Source organism: Thamnophis sirtalis, unplaced genomic scaffold, assembly GCF_051295495.1.
Source record: "Thamnophis sirtalis isolate CommonGarterSnake01/CBP01778 unplaced genomic scaffold, rThaSir2_p1.2 scaffold_10, whole genome shotgun sequence".
NCBI lineage: Eukaryota > Metazoa > Chordata > Lepidosauria > Squamata > Natricidae > Thamnophis > Thamnophis sirtalis.
The window spans coordinates 26,264,771-26,283,762 of record NW_028261390.1 but is presented as its reverse complement, the minus strand read 5'-3'; the positions used below and the strand labels follow the sequence as shown (position 1 = coordinate 26,283,762).

At 34.2% G+C, this 18,992-nt stretch overlaps 1 protein-coding gene across 1 annotated transcript in view; it reads right to left on the bottom strand.

The window, feature by feature from the left end:
• The window catches only part of LRBA (LPS responsive beige-like anchor protein), a 380,505-nt gene that overhangs the window by 309,179 nt on the left and 52,334 nt on the right, over window positions 1-18,992 (bottom strand). Inside the window, exons 17-22 of the mRNA XM_087724319.1 lie at window positions 18,577-18,674; window positions 17,445-17,537; window positions 15,897-16,005; window positions 14,714-14,795; window positions 12,635-12,758; window positions 12,169-12,361 (exon numbers count right to left, since the gene is read on the bottom strand). Coding sequence (XP_087580445.1) covers window positions 12,169-12,361; window positions 12,635-12,758; window positions 14,714-14,795; window positions 15,897-16,005; window positions 17,445-17,537; window positions 18,577-18,674 — 699 coding nt within the window. The remainder of the gene's footprint in view (window positions 1-12,168; window positions 12,362-12,634; window positions 12,759-14,713; window positions 14,796-15,896; window positions 16,006-17,444; window positions 17,538-18,576; window positions 18,675-18,992) is intronic.

The window sequence follows — 18,992 nt, the reverse complement described above, 5'->3', positions numbered from 1 at the left end:
CTGCTGACATTTCAACTATGGATACTGAGCACCTAGTCTGCAAACATATTACTGCAGACACATCAAAATCAAAGAGATAGAACAGTGGTTCCCAAACTTGGCAACTTTAAGACTTGTGGACTTCAACTCCCAGAATTCTCCAGCCAGCAGAGCTGGCTGGAGAATTCTAGGAGTTGAAGTCCACAAGTCTTAAAGTTGTCAAATTTGGGAACCACTGAGATAGAAAAACATCAAACTCTGTTGACAGCAATTAACCTTGCAATCAAAGCTGATTAGCCCCATCACAGTTCAGAGAGAGATTCAAGTGTATAGTATAAACACTCTACATCATTTAATTTTAAATATACAATTTTTATCTGGGAAAAATTACACATAAGAATACATCTGTGATAGCCTATATAAATTATCATGCCAAAACATGTCTGCCTTCTACTAACTTTAAGCCTTTATCCATGTCTGACAATATCTTTGAAAAAGAGAGTTAGAATCATTTTAATTTGTAAATCATCATGCTTATACAAATTTTCTGTACATTGTGCTCCTACCACAGAATCATGACCATTCCTAGGGTATTTATGGCTCTTGAACCTCATGCTCTGAACTAAGTCTTTGCCTATCAAGGTCACCATGGATACCTTTGCCAATGTCAACCTCTGACTTAATTTATTTTGTGAACAGAACAATTTTGAAATGATAAAAAATCATGAGCAAATTCTGCCTTTTCATTGGGAATTAGAATGCATACCATTTTGTAAGAAAGGTTTCCAGGCATGTCATGTTTCAATGATATTGTTATCTGTCCAATACTGAGTTGATATCAGGCAATTCTAGCTCTCTATTTCACTCCAACATTCTTACTACTTCATCACTGTCTTATCTATAGCCAATTTTAAGTAGATATTGTAAGATAAAAATTAAAATGGAAGATTATTTTTATATTCAAGACATTTAACATGTATCTATCATACTTATTTTATTTATAATTTAAACTTCCACACTGCTATAACAATTCATCTAACAAGTAGGACACAAAATATTGTTAAGGTAGCAGGAAGCCTATGTTTTAATTTCATTGTCAATATCAGAGGAAACAAAGAAAATGATGGTAAAATAAAATCCATAGTGATCCAAATTTCACAACAGCTGTTCCTGAATCAAAAGTGAATCAGTATTTTCTCCTGGTTGCTATCATGCATTTTTCCATTTTGTTCACTCTCTCTTATCTATGTCAGCAATATATTTTTTTCATTCATCTTGACAAAGGTGCAGTGAACTGAGAGATATATAGCTCAATTTTTTTAAGATTCATTTCCCAAAGAGCTAACCTAAGCCCTGTAGAGTTTTTCATCACCTAACTTGGTATCCGCAGCCTTAAATATTCCCTTAGGCAAACAAGTTCCAGGGCAATATACTTTGACAAGGAAATTAATGGACACCTTCTTATTCAGTAACAGGGTGTGTATTCTATCCTGAATTTCTGTAAAATTGTATTGTTTAATGGATATATGAAAAGGAATAAATCACAAGTTAAAACTTGCAGATGATCTTTTTTTTGTAAAATTAGCATTTTTTAAAGTAAAAGTACATTAGTATGCACAATTTCATTTTTCTTCAGAATGCTTATAAAATTGACAAAATGGTAATGTTTTTAGAATTATTTGGGTTAAAATATGTATGATCTTGAGTCCAGATTTCCATGAAGAACTCTCAAGGTACAGTTCAATATTCAAAGCAGATGAAGTCACTTCAAATAGTTTCACACTCAAACTACTAATCCTTTATCTATTACATCTATCCTAAAGAGCAATAGCTACAAAATCAGATTTTACATACTGTAAATGTCTTGCTACAGTTGCTTCATCAATAGTTGTAGCAACAGATTGTGACAGTTCTCTCTGAGATTGTCTTCCAGCCACTGCTGCATATTGACTACAGCAGAGTTGAAATGTTAGAAGCCTTAATTGCTTAGTATTTTGAACAGGAATTGTAAGATTGTAAAAATGAGCTGAAAGCAGTACCTCAAAAAACAACCTGGAAGAAATGCTTCTCTAGGGATGTGAACTTTGCCATTGAATGTTGTTCTCTAGAATTCACTATCTCTGCCATGAAAACACAACTTAAAGAAGAATCTGTGTCTTTCTAATTCAAAGATAAATATTACAGTGCTCTCCAGAATTCTAAAACACATAAGAGAAGTTGATTATATGATTCTTCAAATATTTTCTAATCCATAAAAATCTATGCCACAATTCATCACTACATAAAGGAAACTAGTCTGTTTTTAGAGTTTAGGCAAATCAAGAAATTATATGCAACATTTGTTAAATTTCTAACCACCAAGAAGTTATTCTGCTAGTTATTTAAAAATAACTTCAATAGATCTGGTGACCACTGAAAATGATTTGTATTGCATATTTAGTTTTTATGGAGGAAAATATGTTTGTTATTCACATTAATACATAAATAAGGTAAATGACACTTGATATTTTTGTGGCAAGACAAATGGATAGATGTCACCCATTGTTTCATATAAAAACATGTTTCTTTCAGCCTCATGCTTTAAAGGAAAATTAATGGCTTTAATTATTATCAGCATTAGATCCTGGTCCCTAATACCATTCAAACTGAGCATGACATGAATTCCGGTTGCTATGAACTTGCACCGACAATTTGAAACCTATTATGTTAGCCAAGGGAATTTCACATGTACCTTATCTTTAATTTTGTATTTCCCTTTAGGAATTTGCAACTGTGCAACTGATAATTTAGAATTAATTACTAGGTATTGCTTTAAATTAGCAAACTAAAAGACCATTCATTAATCTTCACAACCATGTGATACCTAATCTATAGCTATTTGCAACATTTGGAAAGCTCGTCTATGCACTACCAGTTAGGACAGTTTCAAGCTAATAAGTACAAGATTCCCTGTACCATTAATTTTAACTTAATTTGACATTCAGCTCACTAATTGCTAGACAGAAAGATTAGAGTGCACTATAGAAAAGCTATGATGATATATTTGGCACTAGAATCGGAGTATAAAAATGATAAAAAGTTAGCTGTTTATAATTATTTCATTTTTGTTATTCACTGTATCTTTAGTGTATATCACATCAAAGATGAAGTCAAGGTTCAAGGCAAAAGAAGACTGGGAATTCATGTAAGCAAAAGAACATTAATTTTGTGAGGTTTGCTTTAATTTTACAAGATTTCCTGGAAATTAACTTGTGTGCTACAAATCGCCATTAATAATTACTATTCATAATTCCAGAAAAAGTTTTTTATTTTTTATCTTAATGAGAGCTTTATTGACCTGTTTTTCTACCCTCCTAGGAGCAATGCTAACAGCTCAGACCTGGAAACTCTCCATACCATTCAGAAAACAAATCAAATTTGACTGTAGGCACCAATACCTGCTGATACCAATCCGAAGGAATCAGTCAAAAAGAAACTGAGGTCCTATATACACAAAAGCTTGGCATTTTCCCCAACATAACAAATCATTTAGCCCCCATACTAGCAACCTACTTATTATACAGATCAAAAGACTGTTTTAAGTCCCAACTGTCAGAACACAAAAGAAGTTATGTTTACCATTATTATTGTAAAATAGTTTAACTGACAAGATTAGTTGTATCATTTTTAAGATGTGTGTTATGGGAAATTATTTTCAAGACAATAAAGCCTATCACATCTGTCAATTATGTTTTTCACAGAAATAATATGTTCTATAAACACTGCCAAAGTAGTGAAATACAGGCAAGCATTTGTATTTCAGTGATACTGTACTTCCACAATGTATTCCAGTCCTGAGTTATATCCACTCAAACCTGTAAGTTACGTGTTGATATTATGTATTAAAATCATGGAACAATAGTAATTTTAATTAAGTGTTTAAAATTTAACTCTGAGAGTATATGATAGATCAATATTAATAGCGGCTAAGCTGGTCTAAATCTATAAAAGATAAAAGTTCACCTGGGAGCTCTATTGTCAGTATTTTGTGTGATGTTCCATTTTTTTAAGAACTGGAATAGATTTACACAAAAAATTACAAACAAATATTATGAGAAGATGCTGAGAGAAATGGGAACATTCAGCCTTGAAAAGAGAATATGAATGGGACAGGATGGGAGAGAGAGAGCTACAGTCGCACTCTTCTATTATATAGTTTTTAATGTAAGAAGACAATAAGGATGTGGAGTAATAAATTTAAGACATTATAGAGTATTTTAGAGATCTTCCTGGTAACAAAAGTGGTGATGGCACTATCAGGAAGTGCTGAGGTTTCTTTTCCGTGTGTGTGTGTGTGTGTGTGTGTGTGTGTGTGTGTATAAACAGGCGGCATTCTGACAGATTAGCTTTAATTTGCATTCCTGCTCTTAGAAAAAGATTGTACTCAGTACCATAACACCATAATTCTTTCAATGTCTTTAGTGATAGTGTCTAATTTCAGTATGTTCATTATATAAAGATAACACTCAAACTATTATCAATGCAGCTGTTGGGGATTCTAACCTGCACACACTAATGGGGAAGAAATAATGGAGAAGAATAATGGAGAAGAAATATAGTGTACATATGCTTTATTATAAACTATGTGACATATGTGTCAGGGAAGTGACATTGTACAAATGGCATTCAAAGCATGGGTTTCCCAAAACTAGTATTAACATGCTTATGTAAGAGTGGGCCTTCAATGAATTTGTAGAATATTAACTAAAAGATATCAAAACAACCAGTATCATTAGCATAGAATGCTCCATGTGAGATGGGTACAATAGCTAATTACAACAATCCCTGCCTGGAGCAGCAATGTGAAATTAGTATCAGTGAGGGGATTTCATACATCAAATTTTAAGATACACAGCAGCTTCATATACATGTTAAGATAGCAGGGAAGAGTGGAGTCCTATGGCACCCCATAAAACAGCATTACCAGACTGATCTCTCATCCCCAATACTATACACTGAATCTGCCCATTGAATAAGGATCAGAACCATGGTATAACAAGACCTCCAATGTCCAATCCCACTCCAGTAAAATACTATGCTCAATGATACTGAAAGCTACTGAGAAATCTAAAAAGACTACACACAAAAAGCTGCCCTGCCCCATCCAAGTCCTGTCATGTCAGTCAGGAGAGCAAACAATGTTATCTAAATTATGAGAGTGTTTTTGTTTTTTGACAGAACCCAAATTGTGTGAATTTTGTTTGGTGTTTGTTTTTACAAAGGGAGAAAGTACCATACTTTTCGGACTATAAGATGCACTGGACCATAAGATGCACATTAGCTTTAAAGGAGGAAAACAAGCAAAAAAAATCTGCCTCTGCCTCTCCACATCCATCCAGCATTCATCTGGCTAGTGTCCTTGCAGCAAATAGCCTAGCTTCAGCACGTTATTGCAGCTCCAGCATGTGGCTTGTCAGGGCTCCCCTCTATTGCGCCCACCACCGGTCAACTGAGCCGAGCTGCTGCTGCTGCCAGGGAATGATGGAGCCTTTGCTGCCGAGCAGCTGATTGGCGGTTAAATCAGCCTCCTGGAATACCAATCCGCTGTTCTATATGGCGGAGATCCCACCTATCGTTGCCGTTCGCCACCTATCGCCACCACTCTGGATTGATGGTGGTGGGGAATGGTGGGGACCCCCACCATCTAGAACAGAACATATTCTGGGAGGCCGATCTAATTGTCAATCAGCTGCTCAGCAGCGAAGGCTCCAGTGGTCCCCGGCAGTGGTGAACAGCAGCAGCAGTGACAGGCAGCGGTGGCAAACACCACCGCCACACTAACCTCCCCCCCCCCCAAAATTCATTCTATAAGATGCACAGACATTTCCACCTACTTTTTTGGGGCGGGGGGAAGGTATGTCTTATAGTGTGAAAAATTCAATATGTTGTACATGCAATACAGTTTATTATATTTTACCAGTAAGGACAAGTATAGTAGGACTGCCCATCCACATAAGCTAAAATAGAAGATATTACTTGCTATCCAAACAGACTGTTCTATGTTGCCCCATTAACTTCTAAGAGGTTTTGGTGTTTTATGAATCTATTTTGAGAGTAAGGAGAAGTTTGGCTGCATTGCAACAATTTCCCAAAGTAGCAAATTTCCATTTATTTGGGGGCTAAATAAATATACTTGTGTTTGATGATTTTATCACCTAGAAGTGGTTGAGTATCACATAGTTTCTAGCAAATGCCATACTAGTATGGATTGAATTTTCATAGAAATATTTAAAATGTTTCTTTCTATAGTTACAATTATAGTTCAGTAGCTCCCTACATAACATTTTCTTATTGCACAAAATTAACTAAATCTGTATTATTCTTTAATATCCAGTTTAAACATTTCTTTCACAAGTCATATTTAATTATATATCTTATATTGTTTAGCCATTCCAGTACAATATAACCTGACATTTTTTCATACTTTCTATTTGTATCTTTTCTTCTGCTCCTCATATATGCTTCAAATAACTCCCATGAAACAACAGCAATTGCTCATATATTTTTTTAGACACATAAAAACATATGAGAAATTTCTCTTTTTCCCTTAGGTGCATTTAACTAAAATTGTAAGGACCTTTTGAAAATTATATAGCTTAAGGGTCACTAGCGTATTTTTAGTGTGCTCTGTTATTTCTTTATTTTTTCACTTTATATTCAATACTTCCCTTATTCTATTTTGAAATTAATATTGGGTGTTTTACATTTTGACTAATCACTTCATTTTAGACAGCATAATTAAAATATATCAATCCGAAAATATATATTAAATGATAAAAGTCAACATATGTAAGCAGGAACTTCTGATGCTGTAGAAAGTTTGGTGGGGGGACTCCTGCAGATATATTGATGGGAAAATGCATTTTTACAGTCAATGGGGTTAACCCTCTAAGAATATGGGATAGCTGTTTAAGTCAAGAGTTATATGTTAATTGTTTTCCATTATTTTTCCAATCATGGCTCAAAGTTTTATTCTTATTTTACAAGAGTGTTTTCATGTTTTAAATTCTGAAGATTTATATGCATTCTGATCCTACTGATCCTACTGCCTCTATTGTGATTGGTCTCATTCAAATGATTTGTCTTATTCGAGACAACGATGAATCTGCATACGGACGGGAGGTTGAACAACTAGCCTTGTGGTGCAATCAGAGCAATCTTGAACTAAATACACTGAATACAGTAAAATGGTGGTAGATTTTAGGAGAAACCTTCCTATACTATCACCTCTTACAATACTAGACAACACAGTATCAACAGTAGAGGCCTTCAACTTTCTAGGTTCTATCATATCTCAAGACTTAAAATGGACACTGAATATCAAAAATGTCATCAATAAAGCACAACAAAGAATGCTCTTTCTGTGCCAACTCAGAAAGTTCAAACTGCCAAAGAGTTACTGATTCTGTTCTACAGAGGAATTATTGAGCCTGTTATTTGCACCTCTATAACTGTTTGGTTTGGCTCTGCAACCAAACAAGACAGACAGACTTCAATGGATAATTAGAACTGCAGAAAAAACAATTGCTACCAACCTGCCTTCCATTGAAAACCTGTATACTGCACGAGTCAAAAAGAGTGCTGTGAAAATAATTACAGACCCCTCACATCATGGACATAAATGTTCAACTTCTACCCTCTAAATGACACTATAGGGCACGGTTCCACCACAAAACCGCGATGCCCTTATCCGCGCCGACATAAGTGCGGAGGCAAATCCGCGGCGTCCAAAGTGCTAAGAAAAAAACGACCCTACCGCCGCGACAACAGCGCGGTGACAGAAGGGCGTTCTACATGCTTCGTTCTTTGCCTCCAAAGGTAGCCCTCCTCCTCCAGCTGACAGCGGCAGCGGGCACGGGGCAAAGCGGGCTGCCCAGCAGCAGCAGCCCGTGGGAAGCCAGCACTCCACACACACATACCAAGATTTATAGAAAGACGGCAGCTCCAATCACACTTTAAGCCCAAAACCCAGCCTGAAGATGGCGAGTGAGACCTTGCTGAAACGTTGCTAAGACAATCTCAATCTTACACAGGAAAAGACTCGAATACAACAAGACCAGCATACCTACACCAGCGTTCCCTCTAAGCTGCGCGCGTGAGCGGCCGCGCAGGTAACAAAGAAAAACCACGCACAAGTTTCAAAGTGCAGCACAGTGTTTTTTAATGCCTTTAAATGTGACTGAAAATATCCCCCTTCCCTCCCTTCTGAACTCTGATTTCTGATTGGTGAAATCAAGGCAGACTCTGCCTGGAGATTGATGACGCTGCAGAAGGGAGAATTCCCATTGGTCCTCTGGGGCTTCGTCAGTTCCTGGGAGAACGGGATTCGCTGGTTGTAGCCTGCGTTTCTCTGCATCATCCGGGGTTTCTCAGGCATTGCCTCGTCTGAAGCCCCGTTCTGGGCTCAGACGGAAGCAGCGTGGGATTGGACTGCCTGAGCCAAAGGGGTCCACGGGATCTTGAGACTTGATTTTTGAGCAGTACCAATCCTTTCCACTCTTTCCTTTTCCTTTCTGTCGTCCTTCTAACTTCCTTTCTTTTTCCTTTCCTTTCTCTTTGCCTTTCCTTTTCCATTTCCTTTTCTTTCTCCTTTCCTTTCCTTTTTCCTTTCTTTTCTCTTTTCCTTTCCTTCTTTTCCTTTTCCTTTCCTTCTTTTCCATTTCCTTTTCTTTCTCCTTTCCTTTCTCTTTTCCTTTCCTTCTTTTCCATTTCCTTTCCTTTTTCCTTTCCTTTCTCTTTTCCTTTCCTTTCTTCTTTCCCATTTCCTTTCCTTTTTCCTTTCCTTCTTTTCTATTTCCTTTCTCTTTTCCTTTCCTTTCTCCTTTCCTTTCCTTCTTTTCCATTTCCTTTCCTTTCTCCTTTCCTTTCTTCTTTCCCATTTCCTTTCCTTTTTCCTTTCCTTCTTTTCTATTTCCTTTCTCTTTTCCTTTCCTTTCTCCTTTCCTTTCCTTTTTCCTTTCCTTCTTTCTCATTTCCTTTCCTTTTTCCTTTCCTTCTTTTCTATTTCCTTTCCTTTTCTTGTTTCCCATTTTCTTTCCTTTCCCTCCCCCTCCCCTCCCTTCCTTCCTGGGGGTCTGGGGGAGAGAGAGGGCACCCTTTTCCTCCTTGCCCCCCTCCCAACATCTGCTCTGATGGCAATTATGCTAAAAAAAATTCAGGTGCTCAGGCATGAAAATGTGCTGCTCGAACACTATACTTTTCCGCACACACTGAAAAAAAATTAGAGGGAACATTGACCTACACCCGTGAAAATCTACGAACACACACACACACACACACACACACACACACACACACAAACAAAATTAATTAATTTTGGTATTTAAATTAATTATCCAAGTTACTTCAAAATATATTTTCAAAAAATAAATTCACTTTAAGAAGTTACAAGGATTTAGCAAAAGTAAAGAAGAAATAAACTTGCTCAAAAGTGAAGAAATGACAATAGAAATAGCTTCTATCTGGGTTCTTTTGTGGTTAATTCTGCTCAGGACTAATACAGAGACTAGGCAGAAAAATCAAGTTATTTTATACACTATATAATGAAAAGGGCAGAAATGAGAGGTAGGAAAGATATAAAAAAATACTGAATCTTTTTTTAATCAGAGCATTACAACAGGCTTTAACTATAATAGGATTATGTACACCTTCAAATCCTGGGAGCAAAAGAAACCTAGGTAGTGCAATTATGCCACAAAAGCCATCACTGCTTATAAAGCGTAGTACTGCAGTTGGAAAAGAGGCTACAGTGACAAACGGCTTGCCTGCTACAAAGGTGGCAGGAAATCTATCAAACTGGACAATAAAATTGCAATTGAGTTTCTTTGGCTTTTTATAGCAGCTCCATGTATCTTGATGTGCAGCTCTGCAAAATCTATCCAATTTTGCAATACTAGTTCTTTCTACACAAGCTCTTCACCAAAAAAAAAGTACACAATAGAGTATGAATAGACAGTGGCTGATGCATAAATGAAATAGAGCTGAAATATAAATTAAAGCATACAAAATTTGTAAAATTACTCTGACTCAGTTTAAGGAAATTTTGTCTTATGAATTTGAGCATATTGAAACAGTAAAAAAAAAGCTTACTTATTCAAACTAACACTTCCAGAAAATTCAGAATTCAGTAACAATTATTAAGAAAGTTTTGAGAATCTTTGTCTTCAGAACATTTACAGAGAAATTTAATTAAAACAGGTTATTTTATTACTAATTTTAAATGCTACTCTAGAAAAACAATGACAGTTTTAACAATATATGTTGCAACACTGAGGTAGATAAATCTTAGTTCATGCAGGTGATATGTCACAGGGATAATTAAAGTGAATTAACCTGAATTCAACATCACATGTCACCCTACTCTTGCATTGTTAAGACCGAAATGTAGAAACAGTGGCTGATTTAACCCACAGGACTAGTGGTTGAGACACCATATTTCTCTATTATAAATTGACTAAATAATGAACTCTGGCAATAAACATCTTCTTATCCTTAAACTGGTCCCATCATCACTTAGCCATCCCACTTTACATCTGACTGGAAGCAAACCTGGCTGAAAGTGACATGTAGAGACCGAGTCTCAAATGAGTATAAAAATACATAAACTAGTAATGAAAACAGTATTCTTAACAAAAGCTATTTTTTATAATTTTACTGGACTGAAAAATTAAGTGATAAACTTAATATTAATTTAAATAATAATTTCCTAGGTCAGAATACGAATATATCAACTATCAAAATCTATGTAATGCAGAAATTGAAAAGTGTTGTTTCTTATAGCATTTATATGCTATATATATACTACATGACACACATATACACGTATGTATATATGTATGTTCTAATTGGCAGCTATTCATATAAGATCATTTTATGTCAAAACAGTGCAGTCCCAAATTTGTATCTAGAGTTATTAGCAATGTTAATATTTATTTTCCTACAAATATCTATGAATTCATAAGCAAATGTTCATGTTGGAACATTTGGTATGAGGTGTATGGAAATATTTAATCAATGTTAAATTGATGTCAGGTGTCCAGTACCAAACCTAATTTAAAAATTAATAGTTGTATATTAATGGTGGAAAAAATAGCTTTATAAATAAAAGTTATTATGAACAAAACAGGAGGGAAAAGTGCACTAGAAAACCATTATCTTCTCTATAAACTATACACAATTTAAGAAAATTATTAATGTTAATTTCAACCCTCTACAATTCAAAAGAATAAATCGCAAATTAAATATTAATCCAGAATCTTAATTATCAAACATAATTCATAAACACCTTTTAAACACAATCTATGTAAGTAAAATCATAATCTGGAAAGAGAGTATCTGTTGTTTCACTTTATAAATATGATGGTCTCATAAGACATTGACATCCACATAGCTTAAAGAACATTTTTTGTACCTGAACTGTGCTGTCAACACACCAGGTGTCCATAATTCATGGTGTAACAGGAGGCAAAAATCTCTTTATTTTTCTTACATTGTAAATCCCCATATGGAAATCCACCCAGAATCATATTAAAAATGTTTGGGGGAATAGAAGAAGGAACCACCGTGGCAGCCATTGCAACTTTATTCTAAAATCTATGTCTAGTTGAAAAAAGGTTACCTCCATTATAAAAAAAATCTTTCCATCACAATTTTATTATAGTTGTAAATATATATATATTAGTAGTAGTAGGAATATTATTTTATTTCTTATTCAAGAAGAAACCTTCTTCCAACAACCTTTCCTCTCTTTGTTTGGATAGAAATAGTCTTTGCTTCAGTTTTATCAATAATTTGTTGCTCAACCTCTCCATAAAAGAAAAGGGCTTTATTCTAAAGTAGAAATAGGCAAGGTGCGCCACCTTGTGTTTCAAATTTATATGGTTTAACTGCACAGTTAGTTCATAATAAAACAAAGTTTTCTGAACATAAAATTAGCTATTCTCATACCAAACTGGTGCATGAAATTACACAAGCATTGCACTAAATATTTTTAAACATTGCTTTATGGAATATTGACACCTTCCCTTATTTGTTCTCTCTAGTTAATTTCAGTGAAGCTTTTGTTTTTGCTAAACTCACCAAATTGCCCTTCAAAGTTCTTTAAAAAATTTCTTTAAAAATCAGAATTAGAATTGTTTTTGCATAACTCACCTTTGAATGTGTAATTGCTAGGGTATCCACCCAAACACGCCAGCCACCCCATTCATACTTGATTGCATGATAAAGTAGAATTCGAAAAATGGCATACACCATTTCTGTTAACTTCTGTTCATCAGAGCTTTGGGGATTAAAATAGCAAAGGGAAAGCATCCATTCCTGCCACACAGAACACTGCAGTAAACTTCTGAAAAATTGCAAACACAAATTGAAAATTAACTTTGAAGAAAGCAGGAAAATACAATTTAAAGAAAACTGAGATCTATCTTAAACACCAACAGGAATTAATGAGATTAATAAACACTTGATTCAGCTAGCAATTGAATAAACCATGGGAAGAATTTGAGACCAGTTCTTAGCTTAAAAACAATTTTTAATCATGCAGCTTGAAGTAATAGTTTTTAAAGATACATTATAATATATCTTTATATATATTATAATATATATATTATGATCTTACCTCCTATTCTCTCTGCTGCTATTAAAAAGCTTAATCATGTCTGATAGGAAGACTCGGTGGACTTCCAGGGTTTCTGAGCATGGTGGGGAATTACGTAGTAAAACAGCAATAACTTTCAGAATCTCTGGAAGACATAACAATTTTAAAAATCAACATGAAAAAGGCACATTTACTTAAGAAACATGTTACTAACTTAATAACTGCTATGATTCGCTTAACAGTGGCAAGAAAGATTGTAAAATGAGGCAAAACCCACTTAACAATGATTTCTCTTAGCAATAGAAATTTTGGGCTCAATTATGGTCACAAGTCAAGGATTATCTGTACAGCATAAGGTTTTGGTCTGAATTTAGTAACATCCTGTCTTAATTGAAAATATGTTCTGCTGTAAAAGTATACTTGAAGATGCAATCATTATCCATTATCCATCTATAAATACGTACTATTCAGCTTCTGATTTCTGTCTCTTAGTAGACATTCCCAGAGGTCCTTGGGAAATTCACCAATATGATTTCTCTTGTGACTTGGGCCCAGGAAGCAATTAATAAAAATATTGAGTGTTTTCAGATTGCTATATAGTTAAATTGAATTTTAAGGTGCATGATACCCAAACCAGAATAAAAATACAAGGAAAAAGGACAGAAGGGTGCATTTGAAGGATCAATATTTCTTTTCCCATTATTTAATACACAAACTGGTTTGTTAATGAAAATATAGTTTCTATATTGTTTTCCAAACTGTCTATTACTAATTAAAGGTAGTCCTCAATTTACAGTAGTTCATTTAGTGACTGTTTGAAATTGCCTGTATGCATAGAACACTGTAGAGAATGATCCAGAAATAATTCCAAAATAGTTATACTTTGCTTTTTGTTATATACCCATGTAATAATTTTTAACATGGGAAAAAAGAGGCGGAATAGATGGGGATAAAAATCTTATTCTTATTGACTTTGCTTATCAGAAGGATGCAAAAGGAGATCATATGATCCCAGGACAGTGCAACCATCATAAATATGAGTCAGTTGCCAAGCATTTCAATTTTGATCACATGACCATGGGGATGCTGCAACGGTCATAAGTGTGAAAAACAGTCATAAGTAGTGTTTTTCAGTACTGTTGTATTTTTCCATTCCTACATCAATTAACTAATTTGTCTTGGAAATGCATAGTGATAAACTTTCAAGTTTATTGCTGATAATATCCCTTCAATGTGAAGAACTATATTGTCCCTATAGGGGATCCTATCCTTTTCCCAGGATAGCATGGCTGCTTTCCTCAGAAAAGGAGAAAAGGATCAGTTCCTTAAAAGAGCTGTAAAGATGGTCATCTCCATAGCTGCTCCAAAACACTTTCTGGGATTCAAACCCAAAATAATAAACAATTCTATATTTATTATTTTCTGCCATAGCAATCCTATACAGATGTTTACTTGGAAGAGTTAATAGGTAAAACATAATAATAAATATTTAAGGTCTCCCAATATAGAACACTGATAATGAAAGACTGCTAGGCTGGAAGTGTACTATATACACCTAAATCTTGTTCCAAGCTTCCCTACAAATAATAAGGATTATAAGGCATATTTCTAGACTGCTAAAATATTATAAATGAATCTGAATGAACATACTTAAAGTCCTATTGCAGGGTTACAGTTAAACAAGGCTGCTGGATATGGGGTTTCTGTATAAAGCCTTATTCCTTTTTACCTCTCATTTGTGCATGTTAACAGTTCTCATATTAATAAAATTAAGATAATCATTCCAATTAAAAGCTTTCAAGTATCTGAGAAACTGAAGCATCAGGCCAATTTTTCCCCATCACTGATATAGTTAATTTAGAATGGAAATTAATTAATTTCCAATGACGTCATACCAACTTAGACAGATATATGCTAGAATTGAAATTGTTACTGAAGTTACTATTCCTAAAAAACAAACCTTTAAAAATTAAAAGAAGCAAATGTTAGATTATGAAAGCAAACATAAATATAAGAAATATGCTTTTTCCCCTTTTGAAAGACATAAAGCACCATTTACAGCTCTCTAATAGTTTATCTGAAAGAAACACAGATGCTTACGGGGATTTTGTATTTTCACTGTTGAATCTGGGTCAGGATGCTGTTTATGCATCACTTGTGTACAAATCTGCTCAATAAGTATCTGATTAAAAAGAAAAAAAACATATTAGGAAAAATCTAATATTGAAATAATTTCCAACTCTTCAATTAAAACAGCCAAATTGTGATCTTTAAAATAACTATAGGAAGAAGTAAAATTAACTTTAGGTGACAAGCAGAAAGAATGACTTCCTTCTTAGTAAATTAATGCTTCATTATAATATTTTTCCTTGCTCAGATAACATTATTTACCTCAGGCTGGTGACAAAGTTCAAATGATAGGATACTCAATAGAAAAATAAGAAAAACGTTAAGAACTCTACGAAAGTCTATTTTAAACACAGTCTGTTCATGCAAATAAATAAAAAATATATTAAAACAACAAGAGGCTTATTGTTGGATCATTCTGGCACACCAAACAATACATATTGTTTGTTTACAATAAACAGCATCAATAAGCCTTTATCTCTGGCTCAAGAGGGTGAGAACTACAAAATCAATTCTATGAACAGAAGGTGGGATAGAAATTGAAAGAAGTCACAACAATTATTTTTTAAGCATCTGTGGAGCTTTGGTTATGTGACTTTTCAATAAAGATCTAACATTTTAATAATGAAGAGGCTCCAGACGGATTGAAAAAGAAATATGAGGCACTCAAATTACCCATTCCTATCTTAACTGAAGGATTGTTCAATGTTATTCTCTAAGGTTCCATCATACTTATTACTTACCATAGTAAAAACTTTTGACATATTATTCTGAACATATACACACACATACACACACACAAATACACAGTTCAAGAAAGCAAACATATTTAATACTCCTGCTTCCTATTTTTTTTATACACGTGCATATACATATACAGATATCATTGCATGACATCATACCAATCAAATATTTATTTTCATGATATTGAAATATGTTTGACAATAGAAGTAGTATTTTTAATTAAATTAGCATTTTTTATTCAAATTAAGTATTGAATTATTAAGTTTTGCTTTTCAAGTTAAGGATATTTGTGTAACATTTATGTTTGCTAACTAGTATTTCTCTGAAATAGAAACACAAAATCCAAATTTTATTATCTGGAACTTATCAGTATAAATTGAATCACCTTAGCTACATATTTTAAGTCTTTTACCTCAAAAAGTACATTGTAGGTAGTCATGGAAATTAAGTTTGTTTGAAGCGTAAGCCTCTCAGTCAGAAGAGAAAACAGTCCATGTCCAATCATAATTTCTGCTTTCCTCCTAAAATTACATGGAAAATTAAATAATAATAAATAACTTGTTGAATATATTTTTTGGAGAACTATCATTTTCAGTATTTAAATCAAAACTATTCTCCTTTTTTTCCCCATGCTCATTTATTTTAGTCTTAGTTTATACTTAGGTTTGTAGCTAATTTTTATGTTATGAAAAAGGGAAATTATCAAGTCTCACCTCAGAGATATTTTTTAATTTAAAAATTAGTGTTCTGGTGGAAACGTAATCTGTATAATCAAATAATCAAGTCTTTATAAAATAAATTGAAACATACACACAACTACTTGCAACCCCTGCTTTGCAAAAGCTTGTTAATACCTTGCTATGTTTATATCAGAAACAAAGTACGGTTAATAACTTTCAAAGAACTCATAATATGAAAATGAAATATGGGGCCTAAAGATGTGGCTCTGCTAATTAGTTTGAGGCCCAAGTGGGAGAACAGCACAGTGGAGGTGGTTGATTAACAACAGAATCCACCTCCCCTCACTCTGCCCTCGTCTTCCCCACGTATCCTTAGATTTTAATGTTTAATTTTAATTATTTATGTTTTAATTGTATATGAATAAAGATATTTCTATGTCTATAAGCCCCCCAGAGTTACTGTCTGATAAGATGGGTGGGCAAAAAAACATTAAATAAATTTAAACTATGTTATGTTCTAGCTTCTTTGAAAGTTATGACAGATTTACAGTTTGATTACAATGAAAAACAAGGGAAATATTAAAAGGCTATGGGCACGCTTAGTTGATGCATATTTGGCCAAGGTCAATGTCTCTAAAATGGAATCTAGGTAGATTGCTTGTTCAGTGATTGTTTGAAATTACAACTGAAGAACTGAAGAAATGGACTCATGACCTCTGTCTGAAGTTCTGACCATTGCAGCACTAAGTAATTAATAAATATCTCCTTCAACAATATAAAATCAATTACAGGTAATCCTTCAACTATAACCATTAATTTAATATTGGTTTTAAGTTACAACGGGCTCATGAAAAGTGACTTATGACCTGTCTTCAAGGATGTGACCTTTGTACCAGTCCCACAGTCATATGATTATAATACAGACACTTGGCAACCAGTTGGCATTTATAATGGTTGCAGTATTTAGGGGTCACAGAGTCATGATTTGCAACCTTCCTAACCATGTTCTGACAAGCAAAGTGAATTGGGAAAGCTGGATTCACTTAACAACAGCGTGATTCATTTAACACCATGCAATTCACTTAACAACAATTGTAAAATGGTCGTAAAATTTGGTCTGGTCATGTGATGACTTGCTTAATGATTGCATTGCTTAGTGACCAACATTCCAGTTCCAATTGTTATTGTACATCAAGGACTCATAGAAAACAATCCAGAAAAATGATATTTCAGGAGTTAGATGTTTTCATGGCTTACTTTTCTTTCCATCTAATACTTACTTGGCTGCCAGATGCTTTAAAAAGTAGCCCATCACCTTCAGTGCTTGCACTCTGATTCCTTCACTTTTGGAAGCAAGAAGCTTGTAGATAACACTTTAAAAAAGATTTTTAAAAAAATGTAAATGGGTAAAATAGTTTATTTAAGCAACCCTCAAGCTACACTTATAAAATAATATATTTATCATTTCAATTTACAGAAGTCTTTGTCATTATCCAGAAAAGAAAGAATATAAGATCTAAACCAGTGGTTCCCAAACTTGGCAACTTTAAGCCTTGTGGACTTCAACTCCCAGAATTCTCCAGCTAGCAGCTGGCTGGAGAATTCTGGGAGTTGAAGTCCACAAGTCTTAAAGTTGCCAAGTTTGGGAACCACTGATCTAAACCAAGCAGAACAAGCAGAAGAAAAAAAGGAGGGGGGGAGGGAAACTCCCCCTTTATATCTTCAGCATCATGCATGAGTCAGCACTCTCTAACTAATCAACTACAACTGTGTGTTCTGGCCTATTGTTCACTTTACAGTTCCAGCCACTAAATTCAATATCTTAACACAAATATTTATTGAAAATAATAATACATATTTTTAAAAACATAGTTTTTGAAATATATGGAGAACACAAACTGAAGAAACCATATATTTGCAGCCTTTTTCTAACTTTTTGCCCAGTTTACAATGTTAGGTAAATATTTATTAATGTGTCTATATTCCAAGTGTTAGATTTAACATACCAGTCTTTTTGAAAGAAAGCTATGTTAACTATAACATTTGACATGTATCCCTTGCTAGTCATATATGACAACGTCCAGAAAAGTGAGGGATAGAAATACAGTTAGTCCTCAATTTACAACCATAATTGACCCTACAATTTCAGTTGTAGGTCGTGACAGTTGTAAATAGGGTCACCATGTCACCAGATCTGATTTTTATGATGTTTTTTCAATTTCAAACAATAAAGGTAGATAGAATTATTGTTTTGAAACTACATTCTTGAATATGAATTCACAAAACATATGTAACAGGACAACATTTTAACAAAGTAACTTCCACATTAATATGTAACAAAAGACATTTATCTGACAAGACAACCAAAAATTCAACTGATTATTATTATTTCTACCGGAATCTATTTCTTACCGTAATCCATTCCTCTGATCAAAAGCAGGAATCATAGAACTGGGGTGCTCAGACATGAGAGCAACAAGCAATTGCAAAACATCCATTAAATTTTCATCCTAAGTATAAAGAAACTCATGTTAAAGCTGATACTGCAATTCAAACTTTGTATATTTTTATAAATTTATGAATTACTACTAGATTCCTCCTCTGTCATTATAGACCAGGGGTGTCAAACTTGCGGCGACACATTGTTGTCACATGACATATTGCAACTCCCCCCCCCTTTGCTAAAACGGGGATGAGCATGGCCAGTGCGTGACACATCTGGCCTGCGGGACGCAGGTTTGATACCCCTGTTATAGACAAAGAGAAAAGTGTTTCACACAGTGTTTTCTTCATTGATGACCATAGTAATAAGCACTTGCTAAATTTAG